Here is a 17006-nt window from a genome sequence, read left to right as displayed (position 1 = left end):
CATTTCTTTAAAAAATTAAAAACAAAAATTAGTGCAGATTGTAGTGAGCTTCTGGACCTTGTGAACTGAAAGAAACTATGGCCTCAAAGGGAGTAAACTGCTACAATGGGAAGGAATATAAAATTCCTTTATCATGGCGTATGGATGACTAGATGAAAGTGCTCCATTTCATTAGAAAATATTGTTTTCAAATAAAAAACAATAGTTTAGTGTCTTTTTTGTGATTTATTGACTACAAAGAGTAAAAATAAATGTAGTCAAAATCCTCCAAATGTCTTGATTTCATCATTTTTGCTGTGGGAGGGAGGGAGTACTGACTCCAGTTTCAGTGCTGGATAGCTGAATTACAATCAACTTTTCCTCAGAACAGTTCCAAACTCTACTCTAAAGTCTTCCCAGAGGAGTGTAGGCTGTTACTGCAGTGAAGGCCTCACTATATCCTTCAGTTCAGAAGAATTTTTCTTGAGCGAGTGTCCAGAAAGTTTTAGTTTATTGTAGCGGTTTTCAGGCCGCAGCTACTCCTTCGATAGACTTTCTCACGGAGCACAACATGGCGGCCAAAGGCGCCTGTTTTGGGGGCGGGGATATGCAAATTGAAGCTTTTTGATAATTGGTCGGTTCTAATAAAGCCAAGTCTTCGTCAATATCGGGCATTTCCGAAGCTATTTGTGAAGTGTGATGTTGTTGTTGTGTGTCCACGGGAAGTGAGGCGTGTTTTTTTCTGTGGATTTTATTTTACATGTTTTTTTTTTCCCCCTCAGGTTTTAATGTAAAATCAACTCATATTTGGAATCTTTTTATGCTGCGGCTCGCAGCATCTTCTCATCCACAGCCTTTGCTTTTAACACAGTAGTTTGAAAAGTAGTTTAATATAAAACTCCGCCTCATTAGCCCGTCTTGGTCCCGTTTGCACTGTTGAATGTTGTGTCTCCTGCGAAGTGCTGAGAGAATGAGAGTGGAGCTGCTTCTCCGCCCCCTCCTCTTCTCCAACACACCCTCTCACACACTCCACACACTCTCACACACCACTGCTCACCCCGTTCACGGACCACACGCGCGCGCGCACGAGCTCCCTCCCCGAGAAAACAAGGACCTACGAGGGAAGACAGAAGGAACCCAGGGCGAGCAATGCTCTCTTCTCTCGATGCCTCGTGCCGTTCGAGAGCGAGGCAGGATGAGTTTGGTGTCCTCGGGATTTTTGGCGCGCTTTTACTTCGGCGTGCACGTCGTCCTCCAGTCACTGCACGCGCACCCGCAGCCGTGCCGCGTCCTCGCGCGGATCGGCCACACTGTGCGCGTGGGCGCGCTCGTGCCTCCGCAGCAGGCGCTGCGCGTGCACGCGGCGCTGGACCGCGCGCTGGCCGGCATGGCGCGCGCCGGCGGCGACAGCGTGCTGCCCTACAACCTGAGCGTGGAGTTGGTGGCGCGCGCACCCGCCAGCGCGGACCCGGAGTCGCTGGTGAGGTGCGCGTGCCAGTCGCTGGTGGTGCGCGGAGTGTCCGCCGTGCTCGCCTTCCCGCAGAGCCACGAGGAGCTTGTGCACGTGCAGTTCATGGCCTCGTTCCTCGAGATCCCCTTCATAAGCATCATTGAGCACGGGGAGCCGCTCCAGACGCAGGTAAACCGCCGGGAACGCGCCGTGGCTTAACACACACTGCTTCAGTCAATGGCTCATGCGTAACGGGGACTTGCTTGGTGCGTAAAGCTGTGGCGCTAGGTCTGCGTTTGCCGTGACCTTCAGAGCCTTCAAAACACCTGCTCCCCCCACCTCACTACCCCCCCCCCCCTCTCCCCCCAGCAACATCACACACACACACATTACTAAGCAAAAGTTAGGACTTTACTAAAGGGAAGCATTTTCTGCATTTGCTCCTTTCATTTTTCTTTCTCTGAAAAAAATCACTTTCACACATTGTTTCCCCCCGTATATTATATTTAAGAGTATGTTCTGTGCAGAGGACGTGCCAAAACATGCAGTTTAACTACTGTGTGTGTGTGTGTGTTTACACTCACAAAGACCTCTAAACCTTGTGGGGACCCACCATGTAAATCATTAAAAAAGAAATAAGGTGAAGACATGATTTAAGGTTGGGGTTCACCAAATGTAAGGAAACCTATGAAATGTCCCCAAAATTCACAGAAACAAAGCCAGCCATGTGTCTGTGTCGGTGTGTATTATACAGAGAGAAAGATGGATCCATAATGTCATTTTCTCCCAATAACCAAACACTACAGGTTCCATATCCATTGTCCATTCAGATTAATCACACATTCCAGTGTAAACAATGACAGGCGTTAGGTTTTTGTGTTGACTGTAATGGAGTGTGTAAAATGTTGTTGATTTATGGATTTATTGGAATGTATAAATGTGAGAGCTGTGAGGTCTGAGCTCTGTTGCTGGGTTGAATCCGGGACACTGACAGCTCCTGTATGTGCAGGCTAAGACGAGCTGTGTTCATTTACCATTAAAAGCCTCAGTAGTGGTGTATAATGGAGTCAGAGATGTTGAAAGTCAGCTGGACTAAGACTTGTCTGTTTGGCTTTGTGTCTCCAGACATTTTATTAATATTCCAGTGTTTTACTTATAATATTGGTCTGGATTAAATCAATGTTATCCGTTCTCTAACATCTCTTTATTACTGTGATGTTAAAACTGACCTCTAGTAAATGATCTCTGTTCTCATTGGCTGTCCCATTTTATAATATAATGCACTCAGAAAGCAAAGGGGAACACTCTTTATAGCTTCAGCCTGAGTGGGTGGGGCTAAACAGCTGAAGGCTGAGTGGGTAAATAGCCTGTGAATGACAACAACCAATGGATTTAAAATGAAGTGTAGTTATATTGTGTATGCACTGGGACATGAAGAGTGCCCACAGCTTGTTTATGTATTGCAGCTCCAATACTTAATTCCTAATTGGCAGAGAATATTTAGTTTTCTTCCCTCACATTGGTGCATTAATCCTGTTGTAATCAGCAGTGTTCAACAGTTGACATTTGTGCCCCTCGAGTCTTGATTGGGCTTCAGTTTGGTTGGTAAACATGCTGCGCCCTGAGCTGATGAAAGAGGACTCCTCCTGATTGGCTTAGACCTGCAAATAATTGCATGACGGTGTCCTTCATTTGCTCTTTCTTGCTGTTTGATTTTTTTGACGTAGCAGAACACACGTCTTAATATTATGTTTGCAGTAGAGCAGTCATCCAGCTAAAGTGAGTGTGCTGTGTGTTGTGCACCTGTCACGACTGCTGTGTGTGTGTGTGTGTGTGTATGCGCATGCACTTCTCTGTGACCAACTGTGTGTGTGTGTGTGTGTGTGCTGCAGGGACCAGCATCTCCAAGTCGAGGGGGAAAAAAGCCCCCCTTACATCACAAGGTACTTTAAGAAATTAAAAAGGGGGAAAAATCACAGGCCGTAAATCTGGCCACCACTCAGAGAAAGCGCACACATTTGTCTTGTTTAATATCCACTCATTAAAATCGCTTTGGGGTTTTTCTGAATTTGGGGCGAAAATAACGGACTACTTCAGCAAAAAAGGGGAGGGATCTGGGGTCTGCACCTTTATTGAGCTTTATCCTTTTTACCCACTGTCTGTTCCCTGGGGTTCAGCTGAGATCAGTTGTAGGAGGTCATTCTTCTGGAACGATGGACATGACAATGACAAGAGTGTAACTTTGGGCTGGATTTTGAGTGGACTGGACCGGACTTTTTGGAAGAAACGGGGCTGATCCGGCAAATATCACAAAATAAATACCCCACTATACATCCCCCAGTAATTATAAATTGGCCTTGTATTTGTTTGTGGTGGTGGTGAGGGGGTGGGGCTTAGATGGCTGAAACATTTATATTTTGGGATGTTATGGCAGATTTGTAATTATATATTTTTTGGGGGGTACATGGCAGAGGTTTTCTTTGTGTGTGTGTGTGTGTGGGGGGGGGGGGGGGGGTTATGACTGTGACTATTCCCTCCCTTTAAATTCTCTGGGCTCTGCTCTTCTGAACAGGACTGGGAGTGAGTGGTAATTGTTCTGCTGTCATGGGACCAGCCCCAGAGAAGATCAGTGAGTGACAAAAGCTCCTGCAGCTTTACAGCCTCTAAACCTCTCCCTTCCTCTCCCACGATCTGCCAATCAGTATAAAAGCCTGGCTTGATCTGTACATTACACAGGAGAAGCAAACACAGCATAAGAGAAATAGGAAGTGGTGAGGGAAGTATCCAGATACCGTTGGAGAGCTGGGGGAAGCCTGCATGCTCCTCTAGTGGATTTATCACTGCTTTTCTTTGAAGAGTGTGTTCTTCATCCTTTTCCTCCACTCTTCCTCACTGCATGTTGATAATCATCCAGCAATGCTTGTATTTTTCACACATCTGATTCAAAGATCTCTGCCCCACTGTTGCGGCACACTCAGGGCAAACAGTCCGCTGTGTACGGAACTGTTGACGTGGCTGAGCACATGTTTATTTGCAGTGGATTGTCATTATTTCATTTATTAAGGGAACACTCCAGAGCTTTTCCAGTCTGATCTCCAGCAGCTGTTGAAGATTATTGTTATATTAGACCAGGGTTTTCCAGCTCTGGTCCTAGGCTACGCACTGTCCTGCACATGTCGATGTTGTTTCTACTCCCAAAATGCCTGGTCCAACAATCCCTGAGCTGGGTTTCTCATTACTCATTATATTACGCACTAAATTACTGCTTTATTATAGGATTTCAGGAGGATAGTGAATGATTCCGGACACTACCTCATTCATTGTCTGTAACCGCTTATCCAGTTCAGGGTGGGTCCAGAGCCTACCTGGGATCATTGGGCACACCCTGGAGGAGCCACTCACACATTTACGAACACTTTTGAGTCACCAATTCACCTATTTGGACCATGGAAGGAAACCCGATCACCCAGAGGAAACCCACGCAGACACAGGGAGAACACACCACACTCCTCACAGACAGTCACCCGGAGGAAACCCACGCAGACACAGGGAGAACACACCACACTCCTCACAGATAGTCACCTGGAGTAAACCCACGCAGACACAGGGAGAACACACCACACTCCTCACAGACAGTCACCCGGAGGAAACCCACGCAGACACAGGGAGAACACACCACACTCCTCACAGATAGTCACCTGGAGTAAACCCACGCAGACACAGGGAGAACACACCACACTCCTCACAGACAGTCACCCACAGGAAACCCACGTGGACACAGAGAGAACACAACACGCTCCTCACAGACAGTCACCCGGAGCGGGACTTGAACCCACAACCTCCAGGTCCCTGGAGCTGTGTGACTGCGACAGTACCTGCTGCACCACCCAGCCCTACCTCAAGCAGGTTTTTATTCAAACAGTGCAGTGCATTGTGGGATTGTTTGAGTAAACTGGGAATGATCCACTACAGTTTCGGACACTACTACAAAATGGCAGAATCCCAAAATAGTACACTATATGTAGTGAATGAAGTTTCGAACACAGCGTAGAACCAGGGTGAAAAACCTGTGCCAATTTGCAGTTTTTAATAAAGAACCACTTTCAAATCCCATTCTATTAAACGCAAACTATGGACTTCCATGTAGCGTCACTGTACCGAACACTTTGGTTGTGTAAACTCTGAATTATAAATGACTATCAACAGGTAGAGTAGCTGAGGACACTTTGAAGGTCAGTGTTTGAAAGGAGTCTCCCTTTAACACACAAAGCCCGTATTTCAAAAGACTCGGAACTAGTGTTTAAAAGGCTTACAGACAGAAAGAAATCCCACCGCTCAAGGCAATGAGCGCAGCCTGTGTTGTTGTGGCCATCAATGGCCATCTTGCTTGAGAAACCGGAAGAGAACTTGACAAGTCTGTCACTCAATTTATGGAGATTATCCACTGAGGACTCATGAATCAGCGCTCATTAAAATAGATAAATAAATGAGGCCTGGAGCCCGAGAGAGCACAGTCTGTCTCACTCTCTCCAGGTGGGCAAGATGGTGCTCTCCCTCTCTATCCCTCTCTCAGCACGGAGCTAGACACCTCAGGCATCTATAAGCTGATATAATCTATTAGGAGTTAGTGTTGCATTCACACTCCTGCAAGTGTTACATGTGTTAGAGCACACACACTCCTAGCTTGTGTGTGGAACTGGAAATGACCGAAAATCAGAGAGAAATTTGGCAGAAAAATAAATTAAAAACTACAAATAAGTCGGTAAATAAATAAATAAGTAGAGTGAAGTTAATAAGTCTAAAAGCATACTGGCCAAAGGCATATGGAATCACTCCTGACAGTGAATGTAAATAATTATCAGTAAGAGAAAGAACAAAGAAATTGACTTTATGGAGATTTAACATTCATCTCATACTGTAGGCCCTGTTTCTTAAATCATTTTAAAGCAAAATTAGAAGTATTTATGGTTCTGCATCCTTTCTTTCCTTGTTGTAAAAAAGCAACACTAATCCTCTCTTCCCCTGCTCTGTGTGAATGCAGTTTCTGACAGTAAAAAACGGTGCTCCTCGAAACAATGACCCGGAGTGTGTGGATCGCCCTGACACAGCAGCATTAAGGTCAAACCATAAATCGCATTGAGGGTGGTCCGAGGGAATAGGACTGAACTTGAAAGAAGGGAAAGTGGGACCGCTGCATTTTACTGTGAGGGTACTCTGCTGCTGTTTTGCTGTAAAGGTAAGAAAAGTTGCTATCTCCCAGTCTTCAGTGGGTACGTCTCAGCAGCTGATTTTCAAGGAGGCTTTGTGTTGGGCCTTGTTAGCTGTGGTCAGCGCTTCCCAGAGATACACAGGAAAGTGAAGTAATGAGGATCGGGCAACCAGCATTTTTTTTTTACTCTGCAAGATGCTTTTTGCAGCAACTCTCGTTCTGAGAGTGACCAGTTGTACCCAAGAGTTTAAGCTCCGGAACAATAAAAGAGCTTCAAAGTGAATTTGTTTTATCTGAGTGGAAAAAAACCCAGAATTTTAACATAAAGCTCTGTGTTAGATCAGGTGTACCTCAGAGCTCTGGAGGTTGTAGGTTTAAGTCCCACTCCAGGTGGCTGTGGGAGGCATTTGGTGTGTTCTCCTCTTGTCCATGTGGGTTTCCTCCAGTTTCCTCCCACGGTCCAAAAAAACCCACACCGGTAGGTGGATTCGCAACTCAACTGTCCATAGGTGTGAGTGAGTGTGTGTCGCCCTGTGAAAGACTAGCGCCCCCTCGTGGGGGACCCTGAACTGGACAGTTATAGACAATGAATGAATGTCTCCTACAAGAAAACCAGCTGTGGCCAGAAACAGTTTATCAAAAGAACAGTGTATGACACCAAGTGCTTTAATAGGGAGTTTGTCACAGTTTCTACTGCTTTGGGAAAGCATTATACTAGACGTTGGCACATTTCTGTGAGGATTTTATGGCATTTATTGACATTGAATATTTATTTCTGATCACAAGAGCCACTTTAGCTCACCCCAAGGACAACTCCAGTGCACCATCATTCTGCTCCACAACCCAATGCTGGGCTTGTATTTTTTATTATTATTTTTTTCATCTAGTTAGCATTATGTGAATTATGCTCCCGTGCATTGCCTTGTCATTTTTGTTTGCACTGTGGGAATTGACTTGAGAGCCTTTGTGATAGATGAAAGTTTATTGGTGATTCCTGATACTACCACTAGAGCTGGGCCGACTTTGGGTTTTGACTGTAGTCTCTGTTGCTGAAACAGGTCGTCCAGTAGGACGGTCAGTGGATATCTGGGTTGTCTGATGGGTCATTTAAGGCACATGGCAGAATGCTGCAGTGTGCAGAGCAAAAATCGATGAATTTAATCAAAAGCATAAAAGCCAATTATCTCTCCGTAGTGTCTGAGGAGAGCACATTCTCAGACGAATGATTTATTTTCTGTGAATGTCAGTGCACTTACACCAGGACATAGGACATAGTGTGACCCAAGCGGTCTGCTGCACCCAGAGCATGGAGGCAAGTGTCCATAGATTGGGGTGTTCAGTGACCTGTTTGCACCTAAGGTGCATCCTATGGTGGATGAAGCTGGTGTTTGGGGTTGATACAGGCTGAGCGTCACTAAACTCCAGGAGTCTAGTCTGGGCTGTACACAGTGCACTGGGTATAAGCTAGTGTGGAAAAACGGCAAATAATTTCGAGACTTGTTGCTTGTTATTGTCACTTTTCTAGCATGGCCTGTCAAGCACAGACAAGTCCAGTAAAATATGACAACTGACCTTGACACGCTTCCACATAATAGGCCTGTTGCATAACATTTGTGCAAGCTTCCATCTTGTCTCTGGCAAGGTTCCTTGCTGAGTAGACGCTAGTGAGGAATGACTGGCAAAACCCTAATAAGTATAAAATTGAAGTAGTAGTAGAAAGGGAGCTTGGAGAAACCAGCAGAAGATAAGTTGTAATGGCATGCAGGTGTGCAGCAGCGATAGGAAGAATTGCCTCCTGGGCCAGGGGCTTCACAGAGAGATATCTGGCCCAGATGTGCGTGAGTGACAGAGTGCTTACTGTGTCTGAACATCTCAGTATTGCTGTAGCTATACCCTTCTGTGTTCAGTTTACAACCAGACAACAGATTTGATTACATTTGGGGGCTCATAACACATTAGGGATTGTATGAGCAGATCTGGTCCAAGTAGCCTAAATCCATAGCCCAGTAATAGTGTTAGATCAATAAAGCAGAAATAGCCTAGCACAAAAATAACATGACTAGAAGTAAAAATGAGTGTAAAAAAATTAGCCCTGGAGATGTTTCTTTGTTGCTGTTCATACAGAGCTGCAGTTGAGCTATTAGCATAGGAACTAGTTAGCATAGCATTCCAGACACTATTTGTCTCTTTAGAATTGTAAAAATTCTCTGTAAAGCGAATCCATTTGGAACTCTCCCTGATTTATACATGTTATAAAATGTATGCATATGTATCAGCACTGGTAGATGTGTGTATAAATTATTCAATATCAATCTTAAATACTAGAAACCACCCAAAAGTTTAGCAAACGTAAGGCAAACCAGGAATTAGGAACATTCCTGTATAAATTCAGGCTAGAATGAACAGTTGTGCTTTAAAAGGTGATATACTGGTTATGACATTGCTGGATAAACCAGAAACAGACCAGTTTGAATCAGCTTTAATGTTTGTTTAGGGATATTCTTTAGTAAACGTGCTATGATTTTAAAATACTTGAGGAAGAGCAAATCCATCACAATGTCCACCTCTGTATTGAGCTAGCTTTGTCGTCCATGAAAATGCCTGCTGTTTAAGTAGTTTGCCAGCTAACAGTGATGGAAGACTGGAAATTTTCTTCTGTAGAAAGACAGAAGATATCTTTGTGCAAAGAACTATTCTTAGACACAAAAAGTGAATTTGACCAATGCTCTGATTTTCCCTAGTATTTAAAATGAACGTACCTGTTTAAGTAAAGCCATAGCAGGAGCTAGCAAGGCTAACTGTATCAGTGGAACATTGTCTTGGTGATTAAGAATGATTTCTTGATGATTTTCTTGGGAGAGATTTTTCTCCCTTGTCCCCTTCAGACTTTGGCCCAGCCACATTCTTGGCACTAGAAAGATGATTAGCTATTAGCCCAGCTACAGTGGCATCAGATAGGCAGCCATATTGATTTGACCTCTCACCCACTGCACTTTAAAGGATGCCTTGTCCCAGTAGTTACGAATGAGAGCTTGGCGTTTCATATCTTTATAAGAACAGGTCTATCCCAAGATCAATGTTTCCATTTGTTGTTTTATTGATCCAGATGTGGATTCTTATTAGCCTTATTAGCATAGCTTTTAGATTCATTCAGTGCTTGGACCCTGGAGGCTTTTTGTTAATAATAACAAAAAGCCCTGAATGTTTAAATGTAGAGGAGGTAAATAGAAGTTTTCATTGTGGCATTTTTAATGGCATATTTATGCTCTGTTCTTATATTGATTACTTGCCGAATTGGCCTTAACCAAGATCACTCAGTCAGCTAATTGTGCTCTGCCTAATCAAAAAATATGGGACAAAATGATCCAATTTACGTTTGGCTTCCTTTGTTTTGTACTAAGAGGAAACCATTTGTTCTGTACCACCCCCTCATTTGAGTATTTCTATTTCCAGCAATGGATCTCCTTTCATGTGACAGTGCAGAGGACAGAAAAAATATAGATTTTCGAGCAAAAGCATAGAAATAAGAAAACTGAGTGAAAAGTGTTCGTGCTGTACACATGAGGGTGGGGTAAATTGTGGCTCATTGAAACAAGCTGAAACCTGCCTTTTGAACAGGACAGTTTAGACAGGGAGAGAATGGTGCTCTGGTGTTTGATCTCTGTGTTATTTTGACCAAAATCATGTCACAGATATCATTAAGAGCCTAAATCTGTATTAATTTGTGGAGAAGTGTTAGAATATCACAATTAATCAGAATTTATTATGAATAAATGCTCTTTGTTTACTTACAACAAGCACAAATCAAATAAATATACAGAAATTAAGATATCCTCTTCCTTACATAAGTATCAGATCTAGATCAATTGCAGTGTGCAACTCAGAGAGCACTCATTTATTTATATAATTTCCAGGAAAAACAGCCATTCATTTCAAGTTGTTCATTTTTTCATAATGAAGTTTCATAAAAACATAGACATATATTTAACAGGAAATGACACACAAGCTTCCAACAAGGTATGTTATCTTATCTCTCTTTATTCAGAGATTAAATAACAGATAATTAGCTTGAATAAGAAAATGGAATATCAAAGGCAAATAAGTTATAATAAGTTACAGTAATAAGATCAGATTTAAAGCTTTCATCTTCGACAGACTGGAGAAAATCCAGCTCCAGACTTGCTTCATAAAAATTAAAAAATACATTCGCATTTCTGTCCGTCTTTCCATTGTGAGAAGACAGCTCAGTGATATGGGTCTGAATGGATGTGTAACTTTTAAAGAAAAACAGTTCCAGTTTTCACACCCCAACCCAGCTAATGACCCACAGAGTAGTTTTGACACGCGTTTTATGCTGGATGCCCTTCCTGACGTAAACCCTCCCATTTCATCAGTAGCTGGCACCAGGAGAACACAAGCTTATCCCCAGTGCCATGGGGAAGAACACACAGAAATTTCACATTGACAATAACAAGACAAGGGTCAAACCCAGGCCCCCATTGTCCCAGAGCTGTGTGTCAGATAAACCACCCGCCGTCCCATTGTTACTCTGTTCCTGAAATAGACAACATAGAGAAACACAACCTACCTTACAACCTGTCCTTGATTTTCTAGTGTAAACTTCTACCATCCCCCACACTTGTTGACGCAGAGACAGCCTAGCTTTGCAATTGTGATGAAGGGGTGTTTACCTATGCATGCATCCCGACTTCAGTGGAAATTTATAGCCTCCTTGAATCAAGAAAATCTGCAGTATTGTGACGCAGGTGCAAATACTCAGCCAACTGCTGAAGTGTGAATTGCGTGATCTCTAGGAGTACATCAGAAACATCAATATACTGCAGTGTGCAAAAGTCCTTTCAAAAGACCACCTTTCATTCATTTGCTTTCTAGACAAAGCAAGTTGTTCAGTAAATATTTAGTAGAGTCATTGGGCTCAAGGCAGGAAAACTCCCTGGACAGAGCACCAGCCCAGAATGCGGGCAGCCATGTTTAACACAGGTTTCTCTGATAGGTCCCAGCCATTTGGTGTCTACGCCATTTTTTAGAATATTTAGAGAAAATGTCTGCTCCTTTAAGAGATGTCAGGGTCATAATGTGAGAACAATGCTGTGCACTGTGTTGCATAATAAATTGTGTAGTTCAAGGGCAGTGATCCGTCACATGTTGGTAAACAAGAACAACAAGTGACTACAAGGTCTCTGACCAGCTTTCCTTGACACGGTGACAGGACATGCATGACAAGTAACTGTGCTCTCGGACAGTCGCACTGCTGTGTGTTTTCTGGTTACTGATGCGAAGTTATTGACCCATCATTACGTTCCGAAGCCATCTATGCCACTTTGCTGGTAATGAATTCAGCTGAGCAGGCATCGGTGGGATGAAAGAGCATGAAACTGGATGGAGCTCGTTGGCGTCCTACTTCAGAGCTAATGTATTGTCTTCTCTTCAGACTGTCTCTTGGCAGCTGTGCGCTGAATGGATTGTAGAGAGCTGTAATCCTGCCAGAGCCTGTCACACAGCACTGCCGCGTGGCCTCTGATAGCAGCCAGCCTTATAGTTATGTTATATCTTGTTCAGGTCATGACCACCATTTTCGGAGTGCTAGCTGTCCTGCTCTTTTCGTCCAGAGCAGCTCGTGGCTAAATGGGCAGTTTGGACTTTGTGGACTTTAGGGTGGTTCTAATCTCCCCACAGTGGCCCTTGCAGAAGCTCCTCCAAAGGGCAGCACAAATGCACTGTAGTGGTTTTGATAGTGTGTCCATCCACTATAATCCATCTCACTCATGGTTTTGATTTTTTTCTTTTGAAATACTGGCCACAAAGACATGAATGTGTGTTTTTTCTTCTTCCTCGCTGCAGTGTCACTGTGGTAAAGCTGCTCACTTTGTCCTCCTATATCAGAGAAAGAGTGCATTCCCGTGTCAGTGGGTGTTTAATTGAAGGTTAATGGAGATCACCCCCTTCCAGACCAACAGCTCGTTCAAGTGCATTTCCTAATGCTGGCCCCCTGCTGCTCTTGTCAGGCCATTTAGCAGCAGCAGCAGCAGCACAGTTGCCAGAATCATATCACGTCATATATAAATATATAAAAATCATTATTTTATCAATGTGAAAGCAAAGCTTTGGCCACTGACATTATTTTTCCATTCCAGGAGACACTAAAAATCAAATATTCTTTGACCAACGTTTCTGTATGTGTTTCTGTATAATATATATATATATATATATATATATATATATATATATATATTGCACATGGCTGTTCTTTTATCTGTATTTGAAATGCAAATACAAAATATCAGTATTTATTTGTATATATTTTTAATTATTATTTATTATTATTTATTATTTATAAAAAAAAATTTATTTTTATCTCATAAACATGACCTGGAGTCAATAAAACACTAGGAATGATGTTAATTGATTAAAAAATGTTTACAATAATCAATTTAAAATAATTCATTCATTCATTCATTGTCTGTAACTGTTTATCCATTTCATGGTTGCAGTGGGTCTGGAGCCTCCCCGGGCACGGTGGCGCAGCAGGTAGTGTCACAGTCACACAGCTCCAGGGGCCTGTGGGTTCAATTCCCGCTCTGGGTGACTGTCTGTGAGGAGTTGGTGTGTTCTCCCCGTGTCCACGTGGGTTTTCTCCGGGTGCTCCGGTTTCCTCCCACAGTCCAAAAACACACATTGGTAGGTGGATTGGCGACTCGAAAAGTGTCCGTAGGTGTGAGTGTGTGTGTGTGTGTGTGTGTGTGTTGCCCTGTGAAGGACTGGCGCCCCCTCCAGGGTGTATTCCTGCCTTGTGCCCAATGATTCCAGGTAGGCTCTGGACCCACCGCGACCCTGAACTGGATAAGGGTTACAGATAATGGATGGATATATATATTTAAGGCCATTGTCTTGATGAAAGGAAGTTCCACTATCTGTAAACTTCATGGATGGGTGCCCTGAAATCCTGTAGAATTCCTTGATACAATCTAGAATTCACAAATGATGGCAAGCCGCCCTGAGCTAATGACAGCAGAACAGCCTCAACCTGTGATACTGCCACCATCATGTTTTTGCTGAAACGCAGTGTTTTATTATTTATTTATTTATTTTTTGCAAGCCTAACATTTCTCATTTAATCCATAAAGTTCTGTTTTGCCTTATCAGTGCACAGAACATTTTTTTTCAGGAGTCTGCTGGCTCATCCTTGTGGCCTTTAGCAATCTTTCAACTGGCAGCAATGTTCTTCCTGTAAAACTGCCGCTTCCTCTCTATCATTCCGTACACACTGTTCTGGTTCGGTTTTTGCCTGGCAGTAGATTCATGAACACAGACATTAGCCAGAGCAAGGAAGTCCTGCAGGTCTTTAGACATTACCCTGGTAATTCTTTCAGATCTCTGTGAACATTAAATGGCTTTGTCTTTGGAGTGATTTTTGTTTTAGATTTATACAGAAATGTGAAACCATCTTTTCACTGTAAGTCTGTTTTAATCTGTAACTGCTCCCTCCCATTTATAATAATCAGGGTGAATGTGAATAAACATAAATACAGTAGGAAATACTGTAAAAACGTTACATAGTTCCTGTTCAGGTCAAGGGTTAACCCTTAAAAACTAATTTCTCCTCATTCAGATCATATATTTAAAAGTTATTTCCAGGTAAATACATTCAAATGGATCAGTAGAGGCTCACCTTAGCTTCCATTTAGCCTGAGTGTGTGATTGGTCCCTGTCTCTAACCCAACTTACCCCTCCACCGCTCGCCTACAGCTTGAAAGCACAACACAAGTTGACAGGATTGGCTCCTTAGGTATATGACATAACAACTTCTGACAGTCTGAATTCACCCCTTTGAGATTGTGTTTGGAGCACTGCAGTTTCAAAGTGAAAATGCTCAGCCATCGTTCTGACAGCTTATTTCACTCATGATACATCTTCTAGCGTACATCGACTTCATGGGTAAACACTTGATGTCATTGTAGGGGGTCATTTTTGGGGTCCTTAGAGGTTACTGTGTAAAGATGAATGCTACAAGTATGATTTATACATAGCTCTGAAAAGAACAAGCTTTGAGATACAGGGATTTGTTTAGAAGCTGGTAACTTTGCAGTTGGAGAAGGAGGAAGAGGAGGAAATAAGGAAAATGTCCTTACGTTTTAATAGAAGTTAATGCAGCAGTAATTTATTCCAAGTCATTTTGGACCATTTCTATTGGGCCATCCATCATGTGCATTAGACACAACGCAAAGGGCAGCTGTCATTTTCAAATTATGTCAAAAAATGAAAAAAGCTGTGACTGATGATATGCACTGTATGGGTAAAAGTTTGTAGCATTCTTGAAGCATTGCTGTGTGGATTTGATTGGTACTGATCACAAACACCACTCCAACTCCAGAAGGTATTGGGGAGTGTTCCATCATGTTTTTCAGTCCTATGCCGGGGCATGACTATAATTCATGCCCCTGTAGCTACAGTGCTTTTAGATGGAGATTATGTGAACTGCATGTGAACAGTGACCACAGTGGGTGCAACTGGACTCAGTAATTTGGAGAGTCATCTACAAACTTTTTTGATATATAATGTATGGACAGAGTTTTGAAGGCCCAGTCAGTTTGAATAACCAATGATAACGTAACACACATACACACACACACACACACAAACAGACGCTTGCTCTCGCTAGGAGACCACTTGTTGGAAGGGCACAGAGTTCATTTGCATAATAGAGGATGACTGATAACACACAGGAACGATGCAGAAGCTAAAGAGAGGCACAGTGCTCTTCCAGCTGAACGAACCTGTTCTCGTCGGCTTTATCTGAAGAGGCAGGTCAGACCTTCAGAAAAGCTGTCTTTCTTTTTGTCTCCGTCTCATTCGCTGAGAACAAATTGAAGTGTGACAGACATCTGTTGGCCAAGTCTTGATTTACATTTGATTTTCTCTCAGGAGTGTGCTCCGCTGAGCGTTTGACTTTAGACAAAGTCATGCTAACACTGCCACTGAACTCGGCCGAGCTGAGGATCATGGGACCTGGCAGCTCACTGTGGTGTGGGTTCACTTCGTTTCTCGTTCTCAGTTCGCACGTCCTCCTGCTCCTCGTCGATCCTCATTGTTCCTCTGTTTGAACACCGCTTTGATTAAGATGAACGTCACTTCAGATATTGACCAGACCTGGTTTCTGTTTCATTCTGCTCTGAAGTCACTGCTGTCTAATGATTCTGACTGTTGTGACTGATGCTCTCTTTTGTCTAATAATGTGTCGGCAGCTGGGCTTGATTCCCGCATTCATCAAACCAGGCATCAATACTCTGACACTGCGAGACTCGGTGGGACGCTGGCCTTAATTTTACCAGAAGCTAAACAGCGCTGGATCAAATCAGAAAGGATTTGTCATTTCCAGCGCATGTTTGTTTTAAGGCACTTTATCAACACCATACATTGGGTTTCATATAAACCTCTTTTGAGATTTTATTTAATCATATCACCCTTTTACATTCTCAACACTGGAAGGTGCTCTTATACAGAGTGACTGTATAATACATTCATTCATTCATTCATTCATTCATTCTTTATCTGTAACCCTTATTCAGTTCAGGGTCGCGGTGGGTCCAGAGCCTACCTGGAATCATTGGGCACAAGGCTGGAATCAGGCCTGGAGGGGGCGCCAGTCCTTCACAGGGCAACACACACTCACACATTCACTCACAGACTCACACCTACGGACACTTTTGAGTCGCCAATCCACCTACCAACGTGTGTTTTTGGACTGTGGGAGGAAACCGGAGCACCCGGAGGAAACCCACGTAGACACAGGGAGAACACACCATCCTCCGGGTGACTGTCTGTGAGGAGAACACTTTGTTCTCATCAGGGTGGCTGTGGGTCCGGAGCCGAACCCTGGACATAATTCCAGTCCATCAAAAGGGAATCACCCACTCACACCCCTGTGGACACTTTCACACACTCACTCTCCTGTTCACTCCTGTGGACAAATGCACTCACTCATACACTAGCACCTGTGGACAATTTCACACAGCCAATCCCCTTAAAGACGTGTAGTTGGATCCTGAGGAAACCCACACAGACACAGGGAGAACACACCAAACTCCTCACTTGTGTGGGTGACAATGTAAGAATTTCATCGGAGAGAAATGTCACCACCTCTAGACACATTCCTCGGTGCTGAGAAGCTCTCGGTGGCTCTGCTAAATTGACCCTTAGGTGGGTTTCGCCTGACACAGACAAAATGGCATTCTCAATGATAAGTGACATGGATCTCAGCGCCTTGGCGTTGGTTGGCTAGGCAAAATGATTGCTTTGCTGTTAGCTGGTCCTCGCTCTCTCTGGGATTAATGACCACTGCTCTGCGCT

At 43.5% G+C, this 17006-nt stretch overlaps 1 protein-coding gene across 1 annotated transcript in view; it reads left to right on the top strand.

Annotated features, from left to right (window-relative positions):
- Positions 1–1144: 1144 nt before the first annotated feature.
- grin3bb (glutamate receptor, ionotropic, N-methyl-D-aspartate 3Bb) overlaps positions 1145–17006 on the top strand; it is a 71844-nt gene continuing 55982 nt past the window's right edge. Inside the window, exon 1 of the mRNA XM_066646996.1 lies at positions 1145–1618. Coding sequence (XP_066503093.1) covers positions 1145–1618 — 474 coding nt within the window. The remainder of the gene's footprint in view (positions 1619–17006) is intronic.

This window comes from Hoplias malabaricus, chromosome 16 (genome assembly GCF_029633855.1).
Source record: "Hoplias malabaricus isolate fHopMal1 chromosome 16, fHopMal1.hap1, whole genome shotgun sequence".
Classification (NCBI taxonomy): Eukaryota; Metazoa; Chordata; class Actinopteri; order Characiformes; family Erythrinidae; genus Hoplias; species Hoplias malabaricus.
Note: the sequence above shows the minus strand (reverse complement) of the source record. Positions and strands in the feature narration are given on the sequence as shown.